The sequence below is a fragment of the Chanos chanos genome, chromosome 12, assembly GCF_902362185.1.
Source record: "Chanos chanos chromosome 12, fChaCha1.1, whole genome shotgun sequence".
Lineage (NCBI taxonomy): Eukaryota > Metazoa > Chordata > Actinopteri > Gonorynchiformes > Chanidae > Chanos > Chanos chanos.
The window spans coordinates 4,351,344-4,378,299 of NC_044506.1; the positions used below are offsets into that span (position 1 = coordinate 4,351,344).

The window sequence follows — 26,956 nt, forward strand, 5'->3', positions numbered from 1 at the left end:
GTCCCGCCAGAGGAGAAAATACCCTGGACCATCGCTACACTCAGTTCAAGGGAGGTTACAAAGCAAAATTTTCTTCTGCATTTGGAAAATCTGACCATGCCACCATTTTCCTGATACCCGGAATATAAACAAAGATAGGTAGAGGAGGCTCTGGTGATGAGAGAGGTCAGACGCTGGGCTGCCCAATCAGAAGACATCCAACAAGACATGCTGGCGGATGTAGACTCCTCCTCTGGCAACGTCAATGAATATGCAGAAGTAGTGATGTGCTTCATTGCTAAGCTTGTGGACGATGTAGTCCCTATGACGAAAGTTAGGACTTTTCCTAACCAGAAATCATGCGTAGACAAATCCATATGTGAATCACTGAATGCACATACTGCTGCCTTCAACAACGGTCTTCTGAATTGGAACATGGACGACCACAAAGCGGCATCATACAAACTAAGGAGGGCTGTCAAAGACGCAAAACGACGGTACAGGCACAAAGTAGAGTCACAGATCCAACTCTCTGACACCTGACGCATGTAGCAAGGAATACGGACAACATCTGACTATAAAGGCAATGTTTCCTCAGTGCTGAGTGCTGACACTTCTCTTGCTGACAACCTGAACTCTTTCTTTATGCGGTTTGGTGCTAGTGATACTAACATTAGCATGCAGACTTGTGCTTGCGAATCCAACCCTGCTGAGGGAGGCAAGCACACACTCACTGTCTTGGAGCATGACGTCAGGAGAGCTCTGAGACGAGTAAACCCTGAGAAGGCAGCGGGTCCTGGGTATTCCTGCGTGTGTCTTAAAAACTTGCGCAGATCAGCTAACCCCTATGTTAACAACCATCTTCAACCTCCCCCGGCTCAGTCCGTAGTACCCATATTTTTCAAAAGATCTGTTATTGCACCTGTGCCCAAAAAGCCCTCCTCAACGAGATATCAATGACTACCACTCTGTAGCCCTCACATCTGAAACAATGAGGTGCTTTGAGAGGATTATGAAGAACTACATCTGCTTCTCTTTGCCATGCATTCTGGACCCCCTTCAGTTCACTTACCGTCCCAATCACCCCATTGATGATGCAGTCTCTCACGTACTGCACACTGCCCTGTCCAGTCTCGACATCAGCTGGGGGAACTATGTTAGAATGTTGTTCATTGACTACAGTTCAGCTTTTAACACCATAGTCTCCCCCTTACTGGTCAGTAAGGTCTTGTAACTTGGACTGCATAGCTCTCTGTGCAAATGGATCCTGAACTTCCTGACAGGTAGACTACAGGTGGTTACGGTGGGCAGCCTCACATCCACCTCTCTCACCCTCAGCACTGGTGCTCCCCGGGTTCTGTCCTCAGTCCCCCGCTGTACTCTTTGTACACACATGACTGTATGGCAAAGAGCAGCTCCAACACAATCCAACACAAACATTTGCAGATGATACTGTGGTGGTGGGCCTGATCACCAATAAAAACAAGAGGGCCAACCTGGAGGAGGTGGAGGACCTGATGAAATGGTGCCAGGCCAACTGCCTCTCCCTTAATGTCAGCAAAACAAAGGACCTGGTAGTGGGCTTCTGTAGGACACGACAGAGAAGCTACACCCCCTTCTCCAGCAATGGTGCCCCAGTGGAGACAGTGAACAGTTTCTGATACCTCGGAGTACTCATCACCAAGGACCTGACATGGACCACCCACACTACTGCGCTGTTGAAAGAGGCACGTCAGCACCCCTATCACCTCAGACTGCTTAGGAAATTGAGACTGCCAAAACAGATTTTAAAAATCGTCTACTCTGGTGCCATCGAGAACATTCTAACAGGATGCATCACCACCTGATGGGAGCTGCTCTTCACAGGACCATAAGGCCCTGCAGAGGGTGGTGCGATTAGCTGAGTGCACCACATGGAATGCTCTAACACCCCTCCAGGACTTGTGTACCTGGCGGTGCAGCACCACAGCCAGCAGGATTATGAAGGACCCCCATCACCGAAACCATACAATCTTTCAGCAGCTGCAGTCAGGTAGACACCTCTGCAACCTCATAACCAATGCGGAGAGGTTCTGTGCAAAACTCCCTTAGCATTGGGATAGTTGGGGCGATGACGTGTGTTGCGTCATTGCGAAACCCTCCTCCCAGGTTTTTGCACTGTTTTTTCAAGTTCAGTTTTCGGTGATGTGTAGTTCGGCAGTTCATTGCTCTACCAACTTCGTGTGCGTGAATAAGAAGTAAGAAACTAACAGTTCATTTGTGTGTGTGTATTGCATATTGTTTTTGGGTTAAACTGCCGCGAAGTCTCTCTTACGGTATTAATGGGAATGTTAATCACGCGGCAATATGTGCATTGCGATAGAATGCCTAAGTAAGTCTAACTCCGTGAACGATGTTGTTCTTCTTGCCCATATAAATGTTTGCCATCGTATATAATCGTTCTTTATCATTTAGTAGATTATGTTGCTATTTCTCTGAGTGACTATCTACGATGTTTACGATGCAGTTCTTGCTGACTCATCCTGAGCCAGAAAGTTCATTTGTTATAGTTTGACGCCATCTAGCGGCTCATATTAGAAATGTGTACCGTATTTGTAATGTCTATATTCCTTTGTGTTTCCTTGTAGAAATACCACACCTATACACCCATACGCCTATCGTACTCCAACACAATTGTCAGTTGAACTTATAATAAAGGATGGATTGCACTAAACCCCAATCTCCGCCTAATCATCCTTCTCACAGAGGATTGGAGTGTACTCAGTTGGACTCCAGTATTCGTACAGCTCTAACTATTGCACAGGTTCCATAGGAGCTTCTTCCCCCAGGCCATCAGAACACTAAATGTAGCCCATACTGGAGTCTAACTTCAGTCCTACCACTGCATTGCCATATGTATGCATGTATATTCATACTATGTATATCTACACTCACTGTATGTATGATTTCTCAGTCATTTATCCCTCAGGGTGGTATTCCGACCTAACGGTCTATGTAGCTCTTTTCTTTCCTTTTCCTTTTCTTCATACTAAGTTATTTCTTAAAATGTACTTTTTTATTGTGAGTTTTGCACAGTCTGCCCTGCTACTGACTTTCATTTCACTGCTACTGTGCACTGTACCTTGGCATGTGACAAATAAAAACTTGAAAACTTGATAGGTGATACAACTGAAAAGCAGAAGCTTGCATGCTTTGTATTTCTTACCGAAACATGGTTATGTCTGAATCATTCTTACTGAGACCTCTCCACCTAACTGTACTTGTGTCCACACTTTACAACAGAGAAAAAGAGGTTTAATGGCATGAACATACAAAAGTGCTTTTGTTGCAAAAACACTCAAATTTTTATTTTTTTGAAGATGTTGCCCTTGCGCTGTTTCATAATACTTCTTCGGTGTTTGTTCTAATCTGTAGACCTGCAAAACATAATTCTGAGCTCCTGGTGGATTTTCTCAATTGCTATCAATTGGGTCTACTAGACATGCCACAATTCTCATAGATTTCAGCAATCCACAGAGTGAAACTTCAAGCCAGTGAGAGCACAATCAAACAAAACCTTTTGATAATTCAGACAATGTGATGTCAAGTCTACAGGTCTATAATGGTTTAAAACTGAGTTGTTTAACAAATATAATGAACAATATTTACCATAAGAAAGTTATTCATGGTAACCTCAATGCTATGTTGAAAAGACACTGAACTGAATATAGCTGGTCAACACATGTCCTCAGCACCACAGAGCCTGTGGTGTCAGGTGTAAGGGAAATTTGGAGTAACCTTATGGAGAGTTGCTAAGTCTCAGAGACAACAAAAAATGTGATGAATCATTTTCCTTTATTACATGCACACAGGGGAAGCACCCCTCAAAGATGAGTTGCAGTTCTCACTGAGGTTAAGGAGGACAGAGCTTTCTCCAGGCTGGGTATTGTGCAGTTGTGCTGAGGCTGGCTCAGGTAGGGCAGCTTTACCTTAGGGAAGATAAGCTTTAGAACATTGTCAAGAGCACAGCAACTGTAACATGTCATTGTCCATCCCAGTGAGGGTTAAGCTGTTTTGGGGAAAAGGTGCGTTAGTCAGTAGTGTGTTAGGTGTGTTAGTCAGTAGGCGATTAGTAGGGGGATGAGGGGGATGCCATCCCCCTTGTTAGCAAAATGACCAAAATCCATCCCCCTTGTTAACCTGCCACCTCCCTATATACTCTGAGCCATCTCCTCTATTGGCCATTGGGCCATCTCCCCTGTTAAAAAATAACCAATCGCCTACTGGTCTTAGTCATACGCATGGGAAACATACAATCCACTTTGAGAACATATCTGCAATTACCAGACAATACTTATAACCTTTGGATGGAGTAAGCTCAATAAACTACTCCATTAAATGTTCAAAAGGGCCCTCAGGCTTTGGGTGTGCAGACAGGGACATGCTGCGCCTCTGCCTACATTTTTAGTAGCACAAATCATACATTTTTTTTTACAAAAAATTTCAGCAAAGGTTGAAAATCCTGGCCTCAATTTATTTACACAATTTATTTACCGCAATTTATTTACAATGCTCAGCACCTCCCCCCCCCTACCCCTTTTGACACACGGTCAGGGCCATGGGTCAGTTTTGTCAGAAATGGGAAGATGAAGCGTGGGAGCATGGGGAGCTCAGCTAGGGGCTTACAAGACATTTCCCAGATTTTGAACCAAAAGCCACCGAATATATGAAACTCACACGTTTTTTTGGCCGGGCTGGATCAAGAGCTTCAGGTTAAGTGTCATGAGAGAGGAGGTGTGAAAACATTCCAAGGCACAGGCGCAGGGTGCCCATCAGCCTGTTAAGCTACTGACACCGACCCCATCTCCAGTGCTATGTACTGCTACATTCTAGGTAGATCTAGCTTAGCTAATTAGCTAGCTTAGCACACTACATTAGCTCAAACCAGAGACAGACAGATGCTTTTAAAAATGTCCATTAAAAACACACCTCTATACTCTTGTCTCCTTTCTCCCTCATCTTTTCTCTTCTGCGTCCTCAATGGTTTTGATCTTTTCATTAGTGCAGACAGACCCCGAAGAAAATTTTAACAGATGGACTGTCAACTGGTGCACTCATCCACCGTACACAGACGCATCTCTCTCATCATCTCACTCATAACAAATAAATAAGTTTTAATGCGCGTTACTCATATTATTTTTATAATTATTAAAAATACATACAGATTGAATTGGCCCAAAAATGTATATATTTTTAAGGGGGCGGCTGGGTATGTGGGGGGTGCCCAATCGGCGAGCCTCCTACAGGTGGCGCCCTAGGCGACTGCCTAGGTTAGCTATGCCTAAAAACGCGCCTGCATTTCAGTTACAAACTCGTCTGATGCGTTGCCTACAATAACCCCTCCGAAAGATTTCAAGTTTTACACTATCACAACTTCAGTTGTGGCTGCTACAGCATGAAAACATGGTACCATAGCACTTTAAGTTGTAGATAAGTTTTTATTGTAGATAGTGTTGTTTATCACCATTGGTCTGGGTTAAAACTGCAGACATGAAACGTTCACGGTTCCAACAAAGAACTTAAGACTATGAGAAAAACCTCACCCCTTATCATCATTTACTGGTTTTATGACATCCAAACCAAGCATGTAAAGTCAAGAAAATCAGACAACATGGGAGGCATATGCTTAGTTGATTTTAGTCTAACACAGACAATTGCATACAACTGAGACTTAAGTATGGTTAGCCTTTTTTTCTTTGTGACCATATCTCGGTGATGTCAATTCTTCAATTCAGTTCTATTAAGCACTGATATCTAACTTCTGCTCTCATCCTTTAGGATGTTCTAAATTTGAAAGTCATTTCAAATGACATCTCTTACACCTTAACATTTAGAAATGATTAACAGGATACGAAGGATATTAACAATGTTCTCCACTGATAATCACCCCTATACACAGGAGATTATTAAATCTTAAGTGCAAGAATGAATTTGCTTATTATGGTCATCATTCTGTGAACCACGCATACTTCATAGTATCAAATTAAAGGCAATTAATAACAGAACTTGAATGTTTTAAATTAATGCAAGCGTGATCGAAAGATAAAAAAAAAAGTGATTGTATTAGTCATGATACTATGTCTTGATGTTCCTGTTCAAACAACAGGAAAACCTGCCCTCCAAGACTCATGACTCATTTTAGACTTTGTTGTCATTATTCTGCATTGGTATATATGTAATCATATGAATTAACAATGTCATACAGAGGTGCACCAGGTTTCACAGATGAATACTGTGACAAAGCATACTGTGACTATGAATAGTTATTCATTATGTATTTGTATTAATTATATATTTGTTTATCACATTTTCACAGCTAATCTCCAAGATCAGCTGTAACCGGCATGTAACTTTGCCTCTAACTCCAAAGACTCTACTTCAGTCTTTGATTAACAGTCATCTTCACTGCATCATCTCGATACTTACAGTCACGATATCCTTCAGAGACTGGAGAGTAGCTCTCGGTTCAGTAGCTCAACCCACAGTTGTTTTCAGCCACAAAATGACCTACGCAGAGTAATAGATACGCACAGAACACGCCCTCCCCATTACAGATATATATATGCAAGTGTAATAAAGACACTGATCAGAGAAGCAAGTATCTCCACAGGTAAACAAAAAGTAAGAGGATTATAAGACTGAATTTCTTAGCATAAATTTCATTTGAATGAACGTAATAATGATCATCATGTCAATTACTTGTACTGTTTTTAAAGGTTTGTCATACATTTGGTGTTTTAGGAGACTGCACAGAAAATGCTGGCGAAGTGGTTTTGCTTCACCTTCTGGTGGGCGTGCCACCTTCAGTTTTCCCAAGTCATCTCTGAGAAGCAAAAGCTTGGCACTCCAGAGGAGTGTAAGAATGCAGGTTTTATACCTGGATACAACCTCGCTGGTGAAGGTTTTGACATTGTAAAGATGGAGAGAAAGGGCTCCTTTGTGATTGACACACGAAAATGGAACAAACAAGATGGAAATTGCATTTTAATAATAAACAGGTTTATGAACAAAGTGAAGCAGAAATTGCCTGTTGCTGTAGTGGACTGGAGAGCACGGTCTCAATGCTCCATGAAGGTCGCCAGCAGACTCTATGAATCCAGCGAGTCACTTGTCAATGATTCCACTTCATCAGTCTCAGATAGCTGGAAGGCTGGTTTGGACATACCAAACGTCGCTGGACAATCATATGGAGGAACCCATTCAAGAGAGGCAAGATTTGCCATGAAGAAATCTAAGGAAGACAAGTACAGTTTCACCAAACATGAAGTCACATGTAGCTTTTACAGGTAAGAGCAAAGAATATAGCTGGATGATCCAGTGAGTGAAACCATAAAACCATGAAACTGAAAGATATTGTTGGTAATGTTACGATAACTTGATGTTAAGCTGATATGATGTTAAACTTTGTGATTTGACTATAAAGATACGCATGATTACCCAACGTTTAATTTCTTCACAGTTTCAGAGTTATCAACAAGCCCCCCCTCCATCAACAGTTTGTTCAGGCTGTTACAACCCTTCCAAAATCTGACAATGTTAAAGCCTATCAGGAGCTGATTGACACATTTGGCACTCATTACATCTCCAAGGTTACACTGGGTGGAATGATGAAAGCCATTACATCAATCAGAACCTGCAAGGCAACAATGAGTGGACTAACAGACACTGCAGTGAAGGATTGCCTGGAAGTTGAGGCCTCTGCAACCTATAAGAGCGCAACTCTGTCCTCGGAGCTTCAGCACTGTGAAGCATTGAAGAGGAAGATGGGCCTTCGACGAGGTTTCAGCAGCGAGTTCAGGGAACGTCAAACAAAAGTCATGGGAGGAAACATCAATGGAGAACATCTGCTTTTTTCTGGCAAATTGCACCCGAATGCTCTTAAAACATGGGTGGAGTCTTTGAAGACCATACCAGACGTGATCACCTACTCTCTCAAACCACTTCACTTCCTGTTAGATAAAAAACATCCTGCCAGGGACAGACTGAAAAGAGCAGTGGAGAAGTACATCAAGGACTATGCCTTAAAGAATGTTTGTTCTGCAAAATGTAGGATTGGGAGGCAGTGCAATCCCAGAGATCGTTGTGCCTGTGTGTGTAACAGAAGTAGAAACATACACTCAAACTGCTGTCCTGCTGGAAGAGGTCTTGCTACACTGAGAGTCTATGGGCTCAGGGCTAAAGGTTTATATGGAGATGTAACAACTCAAACAGATGGCTCTGTGAAGGTGTCATATGGTTCTATAATTAAGCGTACTGAGGTGATTAACAATAATGACAACCCCCGTTGGCCAGAGTCATTTGAGTTTGGGCCCATTCAAGTATCCATGGGTACAAACCTCAAATTTGAAGTCTATGATGCAGACAGTTATTGGAACAGTGATTTTCTTGGGACATGCTCTGTCAGTCTTAGAAGTGGGACAGTCAGTGATAGCTGTTATTTTAAATATGGTGCTTTCTTCTTTTCCTATACTGTGCAATGCGCTCCCAGTCTGCAAGGTCCACAATGCAATGAATATTCTCCCTCTCCTATGGAATCCTCACTGGCCAAGATATTCCACTCCAGAAATGGCATTCTGGCTAAAGACCTGTGGAAGCTTGAATTAGGGCGTAATTACACAGATGAATTGAGAATGAAGAGCTTTAAGGAGAAAGAATTCAGTCATATGTAATCATTTCAGCTTCAGACTGCATTTCTGCTACTTGCATAGAATAGATTTCATATTCTCAGAATATGGTTTAAAAAGGGCAGTTTCTAAAATGAATCAAATTATCATAAGGGACGAAAAGGCTTCAAACTGCATTGCAACCATTGCAAATTTATGGTTTTGCTTAATTGCTTTGCATTTCAATTTCATTAAAGCATACTCAAAGACATTACTGCCTTCAGGTTTTCTTCAGCATACACAAAATACACATACAAAAGTTTGACAAATAATAATTAAAATACCACTTAAATAGAAATTTGAACAACTGAAGTAAATCACAATCACACTTACAAAGTCATATAAGGGCAATTTACTGAGAAGAGATGCTCTTGTTTCATGAACTCCACCCACTGCTGTGTGAGCTGCAATATGCTCACACTTTGTCTGCTAAAGACATGACAATAACCATGGGCCCTCTAAACTGTGTTGGCTAAACTGTGAAAAATGATGATTCACAGCCTAGTGACTGTGAAAGATGAAGAGAACGACATGAAAAACAACAGTCAGACCATTTACTTTTGATAAAAGACACATTGTACATGTTAGACAACAGTTAGACTAACCATTTAGCAAATTTCCTTTTGATAAAAGACACATTAGCCTGTTGCATCTTCAATGCTGGGCTTTGGCAGGCAGCCCTAGGTATAGAGAACTGGGCATGCCAAGTTAGGAGAGAAGGGGATACAATACCCTAATGGATGACAAATAAGATCAGATATCAATGTTTTTATATGACAGCACAAAGTAAATGGGTGTTCTGACAGAAAACACGGACCCTACAAAAAGACTGAGGTTTAAGAGTTTAACTGCGTAGATTTTAACGTAGATTGTCAGCAAACAAGAATTCCATACCAGCCATCTCCTTATTTAAATATGTGACATCTTTGGTTTCCAATGTTATTAATATACTTTGATATAAAAGACAAAACTTGTCATATATTGTGAGTGTTGCTCATAGAATGCGTCCTTTGGTCTTGATTTCCAAGACTGTTCATTTAAATAAAGCTCTTGTCTTACACTTTGTATTTTCTGTATCAGAGGTAACACAACAATGCATCAGGCATGGGGTTCAATGCCTTGCTCAGGGACACATCAACATAAGATTTCCATGCCTGCGTACACACAATACACATACAAAAGTTTGACAAATAATAATTAAAATACCCCTTAAACAGAAACTTGAACAACTGAAGTAAATCATAATATGAAGGCTCAGGGCCGGCGTGCATGATGCCTGGGCCTGGGACTAAATTACTGTGATTTACTTTAGTTGTTCAAGTTTCTCCTTAAGTTGTATTATAATTATTATTTGCCCCCACACCAGTGTGTTGGGATCACTCTTTCTCCTGCCCCTGTCTTGAAGCAGTTAACATGTAAAGGTCACTGAAATTGAGTAATAGCAGAGCATCTAATCATCAACTGCTACTGTCTTAGTTTGCATTAGCACTTGTGTAGTTACTTGAAGAGGCTGATGACAAGTCACAAGTCTGTGTTACTTTCACACTAACACTAGCTGATCTTTCAAAATATCAACCAGTTAACATGTTGAAACCTCCATCTCTCATCAACACACTTACAAAGCCATATAAGGGCAATTTACTGAGAAGAGATGCTCTTGTTTCATGAACTCCACCCACTGCTGTGTGAGCTGCAATATGCTCACACTTTGTCTGCTAAAGACATGACAATAACCATGGGCCCTCTAAACTGTGTTGGCTAAACTGTGAAAAATGATGATTCACAGCCTAGGGACTGTGAAAGATGAAGAGAACGACATGAAAAATAACAGTTAGACCATTTACTTTTGATAAAAGACACATTGTACATGCAACAGGCTAATGTTGGGCTTTGGCAGGCAGCCTTAGGTATAGAGAACTGGGCATGCCCAATTGGGAGAGAAAGGGATAAAATGAAAAATGCCATGAGAATGAGCTGCCATTAGAGCCAGTTAATGTGCTGTGAAGGCCTGTTCATGAATGGACACACCATGCCATTTTGCATAAAATAACAAAACCACCAAATTTACAATACCCGAATGGATGACAAATAAGATCAGATATCAATGTTTTTATATGACAGCACAAAGTAAATGGGTGTTCTGACAGAAAACACTGACCCTTCAAAAAGACTGAGGTTTAAGAGTTTAACTGCGTAGATTTTAAATGTCAGCAAACAAGAATTCCATACCAGCCATCTCCTTATTTAAATATGTGACATCTTTGGTTTCCAGTGTCATTAATATACTTTGATATAAAAGACAAAACTTGTCATATATTGTGAGTGTTGCTCATAGAATTTGTCCTTTGGTCTTGATTTCCAAGACTGTTCATTTAAATAAAGCTCTTGTCTTACCTCTGATACAGCAAATACAAAGTGTAACACAACAATGCATCAGGCATGGGGTTCACTCAGGGACACATCAACATAAGATTTCCATGCCTGGAGGAACCTACAAGCTTCCAACGACATGGACAATTGCCTTACAGCGACATCACTGACGAATATCTAAAAGGTTACAGAAGCGGAAACTTGGAAGGGAATCACCTTATACATTACTGAGTTGAGGACCTGCTTGTGCTCTGTGATAAGAAATGTTGTATATCTCTCCTATTCTTAAATACAAGAAACAAATCTGTCCTAATCTGCCTTTGTGATGTCAGATAAATGTCCTGAAGCTAGTAAAATAAGACTCAATTAGAACATGCTTTTTTGTTGGGGATGACTATCCAATGAAAGTAGAGGACTTGTGACCACAGCACAGAAGGCATCGTTCTCATGGATGCAGATATATTTGGGAGAACATGTGAAGCACTGAGGGTTTTTTGGTTGGGTTTGTTTGTTTGTTTGTTTGTTTTTTCAATAAACATGCTCCAGTCAACTGAGATCAGCTGAGATATTACTACTTTTCTACTAAATAAATAAAAGAGAGATAGATAGGGTGGCACGGAGGCGCAGGGAAACGCTGTCACCTCACAGCAGGAAACTCTCGGTTCTGATTCCTGGCCGGGCTGCCAGGGTCCTTTCTGTGTGGAGTTTGCATGTTCTCCCCGTGTCTGTGTAGGTTTTTTCCGGGAGCTCCAGTTTCCTCCCACAGTCCAAAGACATGCAGGTTAGGTGAATTGGAGACACTAAATTGCCCTTAGGTGTGTGTGAGTGTGTTTTTCTGTGTGTCTGCCCTGCGATGGACTGGCAACCTGTGCAGGGTGTTTCCCTGCCTTTCGCCCAGTGACAGCTGGGATAGGCCCTAGCACCCCCTGCGACCCTAATAAGGATAAGCGGCTTTGAAAATGAGTGAGTAAGTGAGATAGATAGATGGTTACATACATATAAACATGAAATTATGACTTTTTCCAAAATTCCAAATGTATTTATGAATTTAATCATTTTTTATATACATCCTTAAATTCATCAATTCATTGATTCATTGATGGTTATTTATTTGTATTGGCAGTCTAAGTCTTGTTTTAGACATCTGACTTCATCAGAAAAAAAAAAAAATTCAACACAGCGTCACCTGCACTGGTCTACAGACCATCCATTCACACCCAAGACTGTTCCTGCTTTACATTTCCTGTCTGCTGGCAAATGTATTCCTTACATACTGATTCCCTGCATTCATTGGAGGTGTACATAAAAATTCCTGAAGAGCAGCACAATTACATTCAATATTTTTTTCACTTGAGGATCAAAAACACCCCCTCTAACAAGTATACACTGCTGTTGATAAGAGTGGTAATATTTGTACTGAACCTTCACTGTTTGGACCGCTTAGCCTGAATCTTTGATCATTCATTTATTCATTGATTTTTTTAAGCTGCTGCAGCCTAATCAGCGCTCATTGGACGAAAGGTGGGGAAACACCCTTGACAGCTTGCCAGTGCATCGCGGGGCAGACACACAGACAAACACATGCATCGCGGGGCAGACACACAGACAAACACATTCATCACAAGGCAGACACACAGACAAACACACAGCGCTACCCACTGCAGCACCATGCCACCTAATCAACTATGTGAAAATACTCAGCTGAGGTGTAATCACAAGAGGCATTAAGCGGTCTGGCCAGAAAAACTAGCAAGTCAGTTGATCTTAGGGGGATTTTTTCTGGGGTTTTTTTACAACAAAGTAATAGATCTCCAAATAACAATACTTTTGCAGTACAAGCACAACCCCCACCATCCTGTTATAGTCATATATAAGGAGATCTAAGAATTCCACACAGCAAAGAAGCAAATATCTTCTGAGTGAATCAGAGGGTAAGAGGCCTGTTTATTCATTGTATCCACTGCTAAATTGTTATGCATTTTAAGTGAACAGGTGGGAAAAAAATGTTTCGATATATGTTTCTAAGAGTACATTTCTGTCATTAATTCTATTTGAACAAAATCAGCTCCAGTCACATGATCAGTCTTACATATTTTAAACCGGTGTCAGAGCAAAACAATTTTGGTGTATTTGGTGACCACACGGAAAATGCTGGTGAAGTCATTATGTCTCATCTTCTGGTGGGCATGCCACCTTCAGTTTTCCTAAGTCAACCCTGAGGAGCAAGAACTTGGCACTCCAGAGGAGAGTAAGAATGCTGATTTTATACCTGGATACCACCTTGGCGGTGAGGGTTTTGACATTGTAAAGACGGAGAGGAAAATCTCCTATACCACTGCTTTTCCCCCGATGTGGATGGAGGTGTGTCCCTCTCCCTGCAGTCTCCTGTAGTCCACGATAAGCTCCTTGGTCTTGCCGACATTGACCAGGAGGTTGTTGTCCTGACACCACGATGTCAGGGCTCTCACCTCAGCTCTGTAAGCAGACTCGTCACCGTCAGTGATGCAGCCAATGATGGTGGAGTCATCGGCGAACTTGATGACAGTGTTGGAGCTTTGTGAGGCCGTGCAGTCGTGGGTGAACAGGGAGAACAGCAGGGGGCTGAGCACACATCCTTGGGGGACACCAGTGCTGAGTGTTACTGTGGAGGAGGTGACGCTGCTGATTCTTACTGCCTGGGGTCTGTCTGTCAGGAAGTCCATGATCCAGCTGCACAGGGAGGGGCTGATGCGCAGGTCTTGGAGCTTCGTGACGAGTCTGGACGGCACTACAGTGTTAAACGCGGAGCTGTAGTCAATGAACAGCATCCACACATAGGTGTTTTTCTGTTCCAGGTGTGAGAGGGTGGTGTGCAGTATGAGTGCTATCGCATCAGCTGTGGACCTGTTTGGCCTGTAGGCAAACTGGAGTGGGTCCAGTGTGGTGGGCAGAGTAGATGTGATCCTAAAGCATCATCAAAGACAGTACTGACTGTGAAAATTTTGTTGTGCAGTGGCCTTGTGCCAGAGGTGAAAATTGCAACTGGGACAGACTGAATGACTGCAAGTCACTCCAGCAAAGCAAGCTTTGCTTTATTCATTTGTTTATTTACTGACATTTTTTGACCATATAGGTTATGTCAGATTATGGCAATACACTGCCTGTCAGTAAGGCAAACCACAAAAGTGTGAGTAGAAATAACCTGTTACAAAATTAAACAGGAAATCAGCCTCCTTTATATGCCCATATTCAGTTTTGAGCACAGTTAATTAGATATTAGGTCATCTCAAATTTTCAGCTTTTGAATATGTTTCTCTCGCACTGGCTCATAATACTTCTTCAGTGTCTGTTCTAATCTGCACACCTGTAATACATGATTGTGAGCTTCTTGGGGAATTTACTCAACCTCTATCAATCATGTCTACTATTCTCATGGATTTCAGCAATTCAACAGAGTGAAACTTCAAGCCAGTGAGAGCACAATTAAACAAAACCTTCTGACACTTTAGACAATTACCTTGCAGCTTTTCATGCCATGTGATGTCAAGTCTGCAGGTCTATAATGATTTAGAAAATGAACTGTTTAACAAGTACAGAGAAAAATATTTACCATAAAAAGATATTTGTTCGAACTTCAACAATACGTTGAAAATGCGCTAAGGAAGTGAATATAGCTGGTCCACACACGTCCTCAGCACCACAGAGCCCGAGGCGTCCGGCCCAGCGGCTTCACTGGGATCTTCTCTAGTTCTCACCTGATCTGATCATCAGAACTAGTCAGGGGATGTGGATGGGGTTTGCATCACCTGCACTCTCAAAGGTTTAGATGCTGATATAGATGTATCGGAGTTGTTTAAATGTCATTAAACCTATTGGGAATCTCTGAAGCACTTCCTTCATCTCACAGAGATGAAGCCTGGAGACTCTCTGAATTGTTTCCTCAGAGAAAACACCTACAATATAAAAGGGAACCTAACAACAAAACAATTTCAGTTTCGTTAAATTCACTGCATTTACACAAAAAGCGCGTGGTGGAGTTTCAAAACGGCTTTGAATGCTTTGTCCTCCTTAATATTATTAGATATGTTAAGGGGATATGATGCAGTTTTGACAAGTGAAAAGTGTTACTGCGACACCTTGTGGCCATGTGTAAACAAGACATGTTAAAACTGGGCAAGTACTATTTCAAGAGGTTACAAAATGGTTCAGCCAAACGCTACGAGCTGACAGGAGGTATGTGCAATGAGTGTGACATCCAAGCAGGCTGAGTGCAATCATAATCCATGCAGATGGAGCTCATCTTCACTGAGGGGAACTGATCAGGTACAGCGTTTATTCATCAAACTTGACTGGCAGGAGGTTTAAAGAATGCAAAAGTCCACACAGGATTAAAGATAGCATAGGAGAGTGTCACAGGTGCTGTGTTGCCCTAAAGTTGGCTCTTTACAACAACAACAAGACTGTTTTAAGCAGATTGTGTGAGCAAACTGTTTTTTGGGAAGGGTTCTTCTGTATACCAGGGAGATTCGTTTGCCTCTATGCCGTGGTCTTGCAGGCCTAAATAAAAGGGTTTTTTTTTTAAATGATCAGCAATGTATTTTTAATAAAATCAGTTGAATACCTCTGCTTAGGTGCAGTGAAGAGATGCCCTTCAAATTTCAAAACTGATTGTGGCATATGGCACAACTGGCTGTATATAAGTGGGATAAGTTCCATGTTTTCTGAAAACCTTTTAGTTCCAAATCAAAATACATCAGTTTGAGTATGGCTCATGTGTATGTTCTACATTTTCAATATTATCTTACATATATGTCAAGTTCCCTTTGAAATAAGCCATTTCAAGAGTTGCCCATAGAAAAAGAGTGCCTTGTTGTCCTTACATGCTATAAATAATCACAACTAAGCAATATCTGCATATATCTTTATCAGCTGCCACTATCTTAATTGGTATTAACCCTTGTGCACACACTTGAAAAGGTGTCGACATGTCACAAGCGCATTTCCTTTCACACTAACATCACTTGTCCTCGCCAGCAAGCAGCTCTCATTGCAAATATATGTCCTTAAACATGCACCAGATATGTAATGTCTGTACATGAGACAAATACATGAAGTACTGTGTATCATTTCAAGCAACTATATACTGTATCTAGCAAGATATCAAAATTAATGATTGAAAAATGAGTGAGAGTTTCACATGTGAATGTGTCTCATCTTTCCCTCTACAGACTTTCCAAAAAACACAGTCCCTCCCAAAAAAAAATGAATGAAAATCTATGTATGCATCACTCTCACTTTTCAAGACATGTCTCTCTCTGTCTCATCATTATGGTCAACACCCAGCATCAGCTTCTTCAACTTTGTATGCTCGATCTCCTTGGCAACAGCTTCATGGCATCTCTTGTTTCACAAATCGACAGTTGTTTGGACAGACCAAAATTTAAACGAACTTCTGTTTACTCCCCTCTAAGACATATTTTTACAAATATGCACTGTTCTCAGGATCCTGTTGAATAGGAGTGATTGTATAAAACCCTGTTTCTCCAAACAAGTAGGTAGATTTGTATTTATAAATAGGTCGGATATTTCAGTCTTCTACAAATTTGTTTTGTGATCAGTTTCAAGGCCGTGGTTTCTTTTGCTCAAAAGTGTGACTTATGTCTATTCCTGCGTTTATCAACTTTAATCAGGGTGATTTACTGAGTGCAGATACATTTGTCATGTAAGACAGCACTTTGGAACAGCTGTTGCTCTGCAAGTGGAGAGTCAGTCTCATTTTGCCTGAAAATGAAAACAGCTATGAAAACCACAAGTACTGTATGTCACTAAAATAGATACTGTGATCAAGTGGTATGAAGGAGGAACAAGCCAATAGTCAGGCAAACTATTCAGCAAGTTTGCTTTTAATAAAATACTGTATTGGCCTGCTGCATGGAAAATGCTGAATTGCCAATTTGTTATTTGTTATAAATTTAATGTCGATGACACCTCCTAAGAGACTTAAGGGATCAGAGGCGCGAGTCCACAAATAATAATATATTTTAACAATTTATTTAAAATGAAAAACAGGCTGTCCCACCAGTCAGTCAGTCATCGGGGGCAGTGCGCCCAGGGGGGCTGAAGTGAAAACTGACAGTGTTAACACACATACGGCAAAATTACACAAACTGAATACAATGGAAAACAAAACGAAACCTGGCACAGGGCTGGGGCTTACAGCAGTGGAAAGGGGCTAGCTGAGAGGGGGAAGGGGTCCTGATGCTACACACACGTGACTTCACCACAGGCAAAGTAACACCCCGAGTGCTCTACAGTAAAAGGGCAAGTTCATCGTGATGCACTGGTGTACTTCGTATTTTGACATTAAAAAAAGGCCAGTGAAAGGGCTCCACCACCTGGGAACCAGTCTGCCGCCTGCAACAGCCCAGCAGCTCCTGGACAACAGAAAACAAATTTCCTGGGTTACCCTAGCGCAGTTGGCATGATGTCTATGCTTACAGCTGAAGTTTGCAAGGATGTTGCATATCTGATGTTTCATATCATTATATTTATTACTTGAAGTAAATATAGAAATGTTGGCAGCGTTTGTCCCTGAATAGTGTCAGAAGCTTGCTTAGGCAGTTGTCTGAATAATACCTAGAGACTGTTTTGCATTCTGGGGGTTCCCTGCATATTTAGCACGTGTTGGAAGGGCTGGGATGGGCTAGGTACAGTCTACAAAACTAGGGTGACCACATTTTCAAACCCCTGCGGCACGCGCACATCTAAGTACTTATACATGCATCAGAGGCATTTTCATTAATGCGAGATTTTATGTCGACATTTCTACTGTGCGCGACCGAAAATGTACTCCTGCAGTGTGTGCAGAACGTAGCATTTTCGTTGTCGGCTTCTTCACCAAGAAACGGGTGAGCCACCTGAAGGTCTTTTCTCTCCGGCATGATGCTAATCGTTAGCGTACTGACAGATTCTGAACAGAGCCATGAGCGTCATAGCAACAGCCTTGACAACGACACATTGATTTACACACAAACAGACAAATCAGTGCTGAATTGATACGCGTGGTGTATTGTTCGTATTTTTTTATTGGGTTAGGTAATAATGAGTGGGGCAGAACACGATAAACGTCTACATAACCGCTGAGAACAAATGTAATACTATTAATATGATTTTAATTGTGGTGAAAACCGGGACAGTTTGCGACTGAATGTTGAAAACCGAGATATTTCATTGTTTTGGAGATATTTGTCGAGACTCGGGCACCCAGCTTGAAACGGGACTAACCTGGACGTCTGGTCACCGTATCCTAAACTTGTGAGACACGTAAGTTCCTTGGGCTTATAGAGAGATTGCCTGGTAAATGATACATCATTAAATGTCCTTATGACTGCCTTCTCTCAAGTGTGTACCATGGACCCTGTGGTTAAACCACTGTGTGAGATTAATATCAACATACCTTTCACTTACAGGAAATAAAATCTCTCTCTCACAGAAAATAAAATCTCTCCTCAGAGATTTGGCATTGCAGTATGAAAAACTCACAGTGGGGGAGGAAGCATAAATGAAACACAAATATGAAGTAAAATAATGAACATTTTAACAAGTAAACTTAGAAATAAGATCCAGATTTACTTTCTATAGCGATATGCTTTGAATATACTTAACTACTCGTTTGTTTGTTTGTTTGTTTACGTTTCGCCAGCTGAGTAACCTGGAGGGGAAAGTGAAAGAGGGCGGGACTCAAACGCTCAAAAAGTTAACTAGGCGACAGCGGCAAACCAAATAGCGGCACTTGACAGAGACGGATCTCCGTAGCGTGGTGAAAATGCGTATTCTGATCTCACCAACAGAGAGTTTGGCCAAGTTTCTGTAAATTTCGGATAGCCTGACTTTAGCGCATGGATTAGCGGTCCATCTTGATTACATGGTAATACATACATTTTGTTGGCTGGAGAAGAAATTCATTTTACAATTACGCTGCAATTAGCTATTAAACGGACGTGCTCCTCCAGTCCAGTGCTGACAGTGAGCTATTTGTACGGTAGTTACTGTTAGTCACATGTGTGGCTCAGGAATTGCGCAAGAATGGATTGTAAATTGAGCTATGACTTTTCCGACTACTCTGTTGCTTCGACAGCCCATGCACAAACTGAAAACAATTAAGAGCTTCCTCTCCAACTGGCAAAAATCTGTATTTACGTTTTTCGCACGATGTACTGTGTTATTCCTGGAACCAGACACAACTTGGCGCCTCCTGTGAACTGCTTGAGGAGTTTTTCCCAAACGAATTCTGCCATAGTTCTCAAACTTTTTGTTATAATTAGGATGAGTTTGCGTTTACTACACGAGGAGGAGTGTGGAGACGCTATTTTATGAATGAATGAATGAATGAATGAATGATTGACGAATGAAGAAAACCATTTTGGACTTAGGATCCATTATATTCTGTGGTAATATCATTAGAGGGATAAAATCGGCACAGATTTAAAGGATCTTTCCATGTAGTTTATAATAGTATGATATAAATTATAGTGAAACACCCAAATGAATAAGTAAATAAGGAGACATTTTATTATCACTGGACTCGACGCTGTGACATGTTGGACAAGCAGAATAGAAGGAAAATCACCTAAGGACACAGTTCTCAGAACGTATTGTTAAGCGACGTATGACTTAGACAGAAAAGGGTAGACAGATGGATGGATGGATGGATGGATGGATAGATAGATAGATGCTTACATAAATGCTTAATTAATAAATGAACAGTTTAAAAAGAGAATAAATGCAAGAGTCGATAAATAGATAGATAGATTAAAGATTAAGATTAAATCTCTGTGATTGCACACGCACACACACACACACACACACACTGTGAACAGTGAGCAGTTGGGAGTTAAATTCCTTGCCCAAGGGACCTTCAGCCGTGGATGTTTTTCCTGCTGGTCCTGGGTATCTAACCAGTGACCTTTCGGTCTCTAACCATGAAGTCATAGATAGATAGATAGATAGATAGATAGATAGATAGATAGATGGAGTTAATACATAAATGCTAACATAAATGCTTAATTAGTTACTTAACAAATTAATAAAAAGCATAAATGCAAGAACCGGTAAAAAAAAAGTGCAATTCACTAGACCATAGATCATTAAAGACACTAAGAAAGGGGCGGGGGGTGTCTTAAAAGAATGCCATCTATTCGTCTGTGCTTTCTAACACAACACAAATCGCTCCTGTGCCATCAAGTTAATAATGCCATTTTGTGACAATCTGGCAAGTAACCCAAAATTTCTGTATGTTAATATTCCTCATCCGAGCAATCAAAGTTTTGAAGTCTACATTAAAGATGGTCAAAAAAGCATTGTAACAGTGTGATGCATTTTTGTTGGTTACTCTGGTGGTGGTGGTGATGATGATGATGATGATCCCGCTGAAAACAATGACAACAACAACAACAACAATAATAATAATGATAAATAAATAATAAACATATGTTATCTTATGGGTTCCCTGTTGGCTGACATGTTGAGAAAACCACTATCTGAAGTCTAAAAACAATAGTCACCAAATAGGTTTATGGCTGACAGGACATTAGCTCAAGGTTATTTTTAGCAACAAAGCTACAGGTCTGGAGAGTGGGCAGGCAACACTCAGGGCTAACTTATTACATTGGTTGCACTGGTGCACCTAACTTTTTCATTTAAGTGTTACCTTTTTTGTCAGTTCCCATACACAATGGTAATTTCTTAACACATTATGTAAATCATCGTAAACAGGAATAAAGGTGCAGATAAATGTTTTTCATTTATTTAAATCACAGCACAAACAAGAAATCACAATAACCCCAGTTGTTTCAAAAATTAACTTGCTGATGAAAGTGTTGATGTTTAAAGTGCTTGACATAAATAAATTGACCCAGCCAATGATGTCGGGTGTAGATTGGGCCTTTCAGAGCCAGGGACAGGTATAATGGGCATCACAGTATTTTTATGACCAAAACAAATCTATATTTCTCTTCATTTTCAATTACCGGTATATTTTAAGATTGTGATGTTGCTCAGGGAGGAGTACAGGCCAGGGTTTCACACATAAACACATGCCTTTTTTTTTTTTTTCCCACTCACATTCAGTGAAGAACAGTGACAGGGTCAGAGCCAATCAAAGGCAGAGTCGGGGTAGGTCTTCACAGAATACGCGTGGGAAAAAAAATAAAGCTACACACATACACACAAATATACAGACCTGCTAAATGTCAGGCACACCGGTGCAACCAATGAAAATGTTTAGTTGCATTTGACAGACATTTGGTTGCACTTTGGAGCCATACCTCTACATTGCCCCACCACCCTATTGCACCAATATATAAGGAGATGTAACAGTACTTCGGAGCAGAGAAACAAACATCTTCTATGTGAAAGGTAAGCATCTACTTCACTTATTATGCTAGTCCATTAGTTATGTTCCCAAAAACTTTTGGCAAACTGAAAAAAGAATGCTTTGACTTGAATTCCATTTGTATAAAACTAACACTCGTCACCTGATCAATCTAACCTGTTTTAAATCAGGCCAAAACACCCTTGGTGTTTTTAGTGACCACACAGAAAATGCTGGTGAAGCGGTTTTGCCTCATCTTCTGGTGGGCATGCCACCTTCAGTTTTCCCAAGTCATCTCTGAGGAGCAAGAACTTGGCACTCCACAAAAGTGTAAAGAAGCAGATTTTGTCCCCGGATACAACTTTGGTGGTGAAGGTTTTGACATTGTGACAATGGAGAGAAAAGGCTCCTACGTCATTGACATGGAAAAATGGGACAAAGGAAACGGCACATGCATATTAAAGAACAACCAGTTTATGAACAAAGCGAAGCAGAAATTGCCTGCTGCTGTGGTGGACTGGAGAGCACAGTCTCACTGCTCCATGAAGGTCTCCAGCAGGGTCTATGAATCCAGCGAGTCACTCGTCAACGATTCCACTTCATCGGTCAGTAATAATTGGAAAGTTGGTCTGGAACTACCAAAGGTTTCTTCGGCATCTTTTGGGGGAACTCACTCCAGAGAGGCAACACATGCCATGAAGAAATCTAAAGAAGACAAGTACAGTTTTACCAAACATGAGATCAAATGCAACTTTTACAGGTAAGGGTAAAGGATATGGTTCTCTAATCTATACATGAAATTTAAATTGAAACTAAAAATATATTTGGAAGGAGAGTTGTGATCCCTTAAAGACTGATGTGCTGACCTAGTGTTAAATTTCTTCACAGATACAGAATAACCCGTAAACCCCCTCTGCACCAAAACTTTCTTGAAGCCATTAAAAGCCTTCCAAACGTTTATGATGCTCAGGCCTACCACCAAGTAGTTGACACTTATGGCACTCATTACACGTCCAAGGTTATCCTGGGTGGGAAAATGAAAGCCATTACAGCAATCAAATCCTGCAAGGCTTCTATGAGTGGGTTAACAGACACTGCAGTGAAGGACTGCTTGGATGTTGAGGCCACCAGAACAATTAAGGAGGGAACTATGAAGACAGAGCTCCAGCACTGTCAGGAACTGAAGAAGAAGATGGGCACTCAACGGAGCTTCAGCAGTATGTTCAACGACCGTGAAACAGAAATCATTGGAGGGAACATCAATGGAGAGGATCTGATGTTTTCTATCAAATCCCATCCTAACACTCTTAAAGCATGGGTGGAGTCTTTGAAGACCATACCAGACGTGGTCACGTACTCTCTCCAACCACTTCACTTACTTTTGGATAAAAAACATCCTGCTAGGAATGGACTGAAGAGAGCAATTGTGGACTATATCAAGGACAATGCGTTAAAGAAAGTTTGCTCTGAAAAATGTAAGATCGGAAGGCAGGGCAGTGCTAGGGATCGTTGTGCTTGTGTGTGTAACAGAAGTAAAAATATACACTGTAACTGCTGTCCTGCTGGAAAAGGTCTTGCTACACTGAGAGTCTATGGACTCAAGGCCAAAGGTTTATACGGTGATAGAACAACTCAAACAGATGGCTCTGTAGTGGTGTCATATGGTTCTATAAGTAAGCGCACTGAGGTGATTGACAATAATGACAATCCCCGTTGGCCAGACAGTTTTGAGTTTGGGCCCATTAAGTTTTCCATGAGTTCAAAAATCAAATTTGCAGTCTATGATGCAGACAGTTATTGGAACAGTGATCTCCTGGGAGAATGCTCTTTCGATCTTAGAAGCGGGAAGGTGACTGACACTTGTATGTTTGCATATGGTACCTTCTTCTTTTCCTACGTTGTGGAATGTGCTCCCAGTCTAAGAGGTCCAAAATGTGAGGAATATGGTGCCTCACCCATGGAGCCCTCACTGGCCAAGATATTCCACTCCAGGAATGGCATTCTGGCTAAAGATCTGTGGAAGCTGGAGTTAGGGCAGAATTACACCAATGAATTCAGCATTTGGAGTCATAAGGGCAGGTAGGACGGGGTTTTTTTTGTGTGTAAACAAGAGTAAAGGAGAGTGTTATGATAAGCATGTTTTTGAAGCACAGTTTCAGTCAAAATGTTCAGGGAAAGTTTGTGTGAATTTCAGAGTAAGGGAAAAAGTCAGCAAATCCATACTTTTCAAATATATTAATCTTATACTTTGCTGTGCTGCTTCACTTTGACTTTTTATTTCATTAAAGCATCATCAAAGGCAAAACTGAGTGTGAGGATTTCATTTAAGCCCATATATAATACATACATGCTCTGAAGGAAAAACAACATTATTTAGAATTATGTGCATGACATAATAACACTGTGCAGAGAAGTATAAAAGGGCTAATACAATAAGTGAAAAGGGCTAATACAGTAGGTCAAGCAACAAAGTAAATCTCTATTAAGAACCAAAATACTATGTAGAAGCTGGTGATGATCAGATCAAGTCACTATTTGTGACATTTTGTGATCTCAACTGTTTGATCACTTATAGCAGCTGAGGCAGTCTCCCTCATGAAAGGCGAGAAATTATATACAAAGAAAAGTCCATACACAGGGGGTGAAAATGCAATTCAGGATTTCACTCACCACACTCAATCCATAACAGACCACAACGGTGTGAAATGAACAAAACTATTTGCAAACTTCATTTCAGCTAGACAACACACAAGACACAGTCCTTTCTCATTTCCCTGGCAGTGATACCACTGTGCTATTGCCACAATGTATTTTGTTTATTTAGCACAGACTTCATACAGACAGGCTTACAGGAAATATATTCATCCTGAGCGAAAAAGAACTCACAGTATGTTCCCATCAAGCATAAAACTGCCCTGTGATGAACCAGCAGTCATAACCTCCAAAGAACCTTTACAAACGCCAGCAATGGGCAAAATCTACACTGCATTCACATGGGAATGAGCCCTGTGATCTCCAGGTGGATTGCTCCAGACAGGAGCAGACCCAACCAAAAAACACAGAAAACACCACAACAAATAAGGTGAATGGCCACAACACTGTTCAAGATCATGCCCAAATAGGCATTTTGTATTCAAGGTAATCGTGTGCCATTTGTACCTCGTATTCAAAGTTTATAAGCTTAGCTACTGTTGACTTAGGGTAATATTTCAGGCAACAAGGCATTACAATTTATGCAGTGGCATCAGGGTACCTGTCGCATGTGCTATCTTAACGTGTTGTCATTGATTCCATTTGAGCAGTGCAAGCCCTTCTGTGGCAAATGGTGGAAGTGTTCAATATTGCTCAGTATTATCGATTTATGGAACCAGTCAATTGGAGTTCAGCAAGTCATTTTATATCAGTGCTTTAATATGCATTTCTTCTCTTTCTAAACCACACCCAGCCTTGTAAGAGGAAACATATTTGAATTGAAAAGATGTGAGAACTTAAAGAGGGCAACTGGTGCCCTGTAGTGAGGATATTGCCCCTTGAGAAGATCAAAAGGCTATTCATTTGTTTTTAGTAACAACTACAAGGTTCACAACTTTTAGCATAGTCCTGTATACCACTCCATTCTTATGGGCTATATAAGAATGAGATGCCTTGCCTACAGGCCACAGAAGAAGCTTTAATGTCATACTTAAGAAACATTGAAACACATCTGACTGAAGATTCTCAGAGAGCGGTAGGTAATGTCTTTAAATGGAAACTAAACTGGGTCTAGTTCTCTTTTCAACAAAATTATTGCTGTGTATGCTCTGAGGGAGGTCTACCCTGAATAACCACCAATCTACATTCTAGCTTGATATAACACCCACAGACAGCATGCAAGAGTTAGTGTTTGTGCTATTCACACACAGTTCCAATGTATTAAGTTATTAGAACAAGTGCGTGATTGTGGTATACCAAAAAGTATCAAGGGCCCATGCAGAATCACACCTCATTAAGTTAGAAGAAACAACTTGCAAAAACTTGTGAGAAGATTCTAGTATAAAAGAAATCCTTTGTATAGATGTTTTTATAATGTGGTATAAAGATTGTATTCACCTATTCAGATGTCTGTGATAAATTAATCTCATCTTCAGAGAGATACATAGGTGTCAGTGTTCACGTTCACATTAAAGTAAGGTTAACTCACACAAGATAATTAACACTGTGAGCGTGTGTGAGTGTATGAGTTAAATATTCTATGAGAGACCATCTGAGGGCAGCTACCTAAACAACAGTGACCAACTTTGACTCGAACAGATCACAAGCATCATCGATGCCTTTAGGAGGCTATTTTATATACAAGCATGTTGTGTCCAGATGAGTTGGCTGAATTTTTTGCATCAAAAACTATGACATAACTTTCTCCCTATGGTTCTGTCTCTGTGGGAACAGCACTTAAGCCATACCAGCTTCATATGTACCAATTACAGGTGGAGCCGAATCCGCATACGGTATTCGGCAAAGCACAAATAGTGGGTTTTTACAAATATTTATTACGTACAAATATTTTAAAAGTATTTGTTTTCAGGAAGAAAAAAAACATATCAAAAAGCTGGTGTTCCCATTACAACAGAGTATTATGGCCAGGGGAAAAAAATTCTGAGATTTCGAGTATAAGGTCGTAATATTACGAGAATAAAATCGTAATTTCAGAAGCTGCCGCAGTGTGGTGCTGATGTGCCAAAAGATTACCTATACCTATACTAAAGTATAATTTCGCAAGACGCTCCATGTTCCTCATTTTAATGCAGGCGGCAGGCTGTTCTTCTGATATTTCCCCTCTAAAATAACACTTGGCCTAAATTACGACTTTATTCTGGTAATATTATGATTTTTGTCTCGTAAAATTACAGCTTTACTCTTGTAAGATCATAACTTTTTCATGTAAAATTACAACTTCATTCTCGTGGCAATTTCCTCCAAGCCCCTGTTGTTCTTTCTCGCACAGTCTCTTCAAAGTCCTGATACTCATGATAATGTGGCGCTGATGTGCCAAAAGATAAAGTATTTGGTTATTTGTGAAACCTACACTAAAATATAACTTCACAAGATGCTCCACGGTCCTCATTTTAATGCAGGCGGTAGGTTGCTCTTCTGATATTTCCCCTCTAAAATAACACGTAGCCAAAAATTACAACTTTATTCCTGTAATGATATGACATCTTTTCTCATAATTTTATGTCTTTTTCTTGTAACATTACGTCTTTATTCTCATAATATTACGACTTTATTCTCGTAATGTTACAGCCTTATTCTCGAAATCTCACAGTTTTTTTTCCTCAATGTGGCCCTAGTACTCCATTGTATTTTATATTCGTGGAGCATATAATTCAAAATGTAATAGGAAATCGGCCTTTACATGTGGTCATTTTATATAAACTATTTATTCATTGAAGTTACAGACAATGTGCTATATCTTGATATGTATCCTTATCAGGATATGAAATTACCTATATCAGGATATGAGATTTTGGTCATATCACACAGCCTTACTCTAAAGGCAAAATTCCAGTACTATCAA

At 40.6% G+C, this 26,956-nt stretch overlaps 2 protein-coding genes across 2 annotated transcripts; both read left to right on the forward strand.

Moving 5' to 3' along the window:
* The first annotated feature begins 970 nt into the window (after positions 1–970).
* Positions 971–8,687, forward strand: LOC115825543 (perforin-1-like). Its single transcript, XM_030789327.1, has 5 exons — positions 971–1,199; positions 1,426–1,625; positions 2,607–2,654; positions 6,760–7,304; positions 7,478–8,687. Exons 1-5 carry the CDS (start codon positions 971–973, stop codon positions 8,685–8,687), a joined length of 2,232 nt encoding a protein of 743 aa, XP_030645187.1.
* A 12,945-nt stretch (positions 8,688–21,632) lies between these two features.
* LOC115825544 (perforin-1-like) lies at positions 21,633–23,485 on the forward strand. The gene is made up of 2 exons (XM_030789328.1): positions 21,633–22,162; positions 22,291–23,485. The coding sequence occupies exons 1-2, from the start codon at positions 21,633–21,635 to the stop codon at positions 23,483–23,485; spliced, it is 1,725 nt and encodes a 574-aa protein (XP_030645188.1).
* The last annotated feature ends 3,471 nt before the right edge of the window (positions 23,486–26,956 follow it).

Excerpts from the sequence above, each read along its gene's own strand:
- LOC115825543 (XM_030789327.1), top strand. The coding sequence starts at position 971 with ATGAGGTGCTTTGAGAGGATTATGAAGAACTACATCTGCTTCTCTTTG. Across the intron at positions 1,200-1,425 it reads AGTCTCCCCCTTACTGGTCA|ATGATACTGTGGTGGTGGGC; the intron begins GTAAGGTCTTGT and ends AAACATTTGCAG. Across the intron at positions 2,655-6,759 it reads TATCGTACTCCAACACAATT|GAGACTGCACAGAAAATGCT; the intron begins GTCAGTTGAACT and ends TTGGTGTTTTAG.
- LOC115825544 (XM_030789328.1), top strand. The coding sequence starts at position 21,633 with ATGCTGGTGAAGCGGTTTTGCCTCATCTTCTGGTGGGCATGCCACCTT. Across the intron at positions 22,163-22,290 it reads ATCAAATGCAACTTTTACAG|ATACAGAATAACCCGTAAAC; the intron begins GTAAGGGTAAAG and ends ATTTCTTCACAG.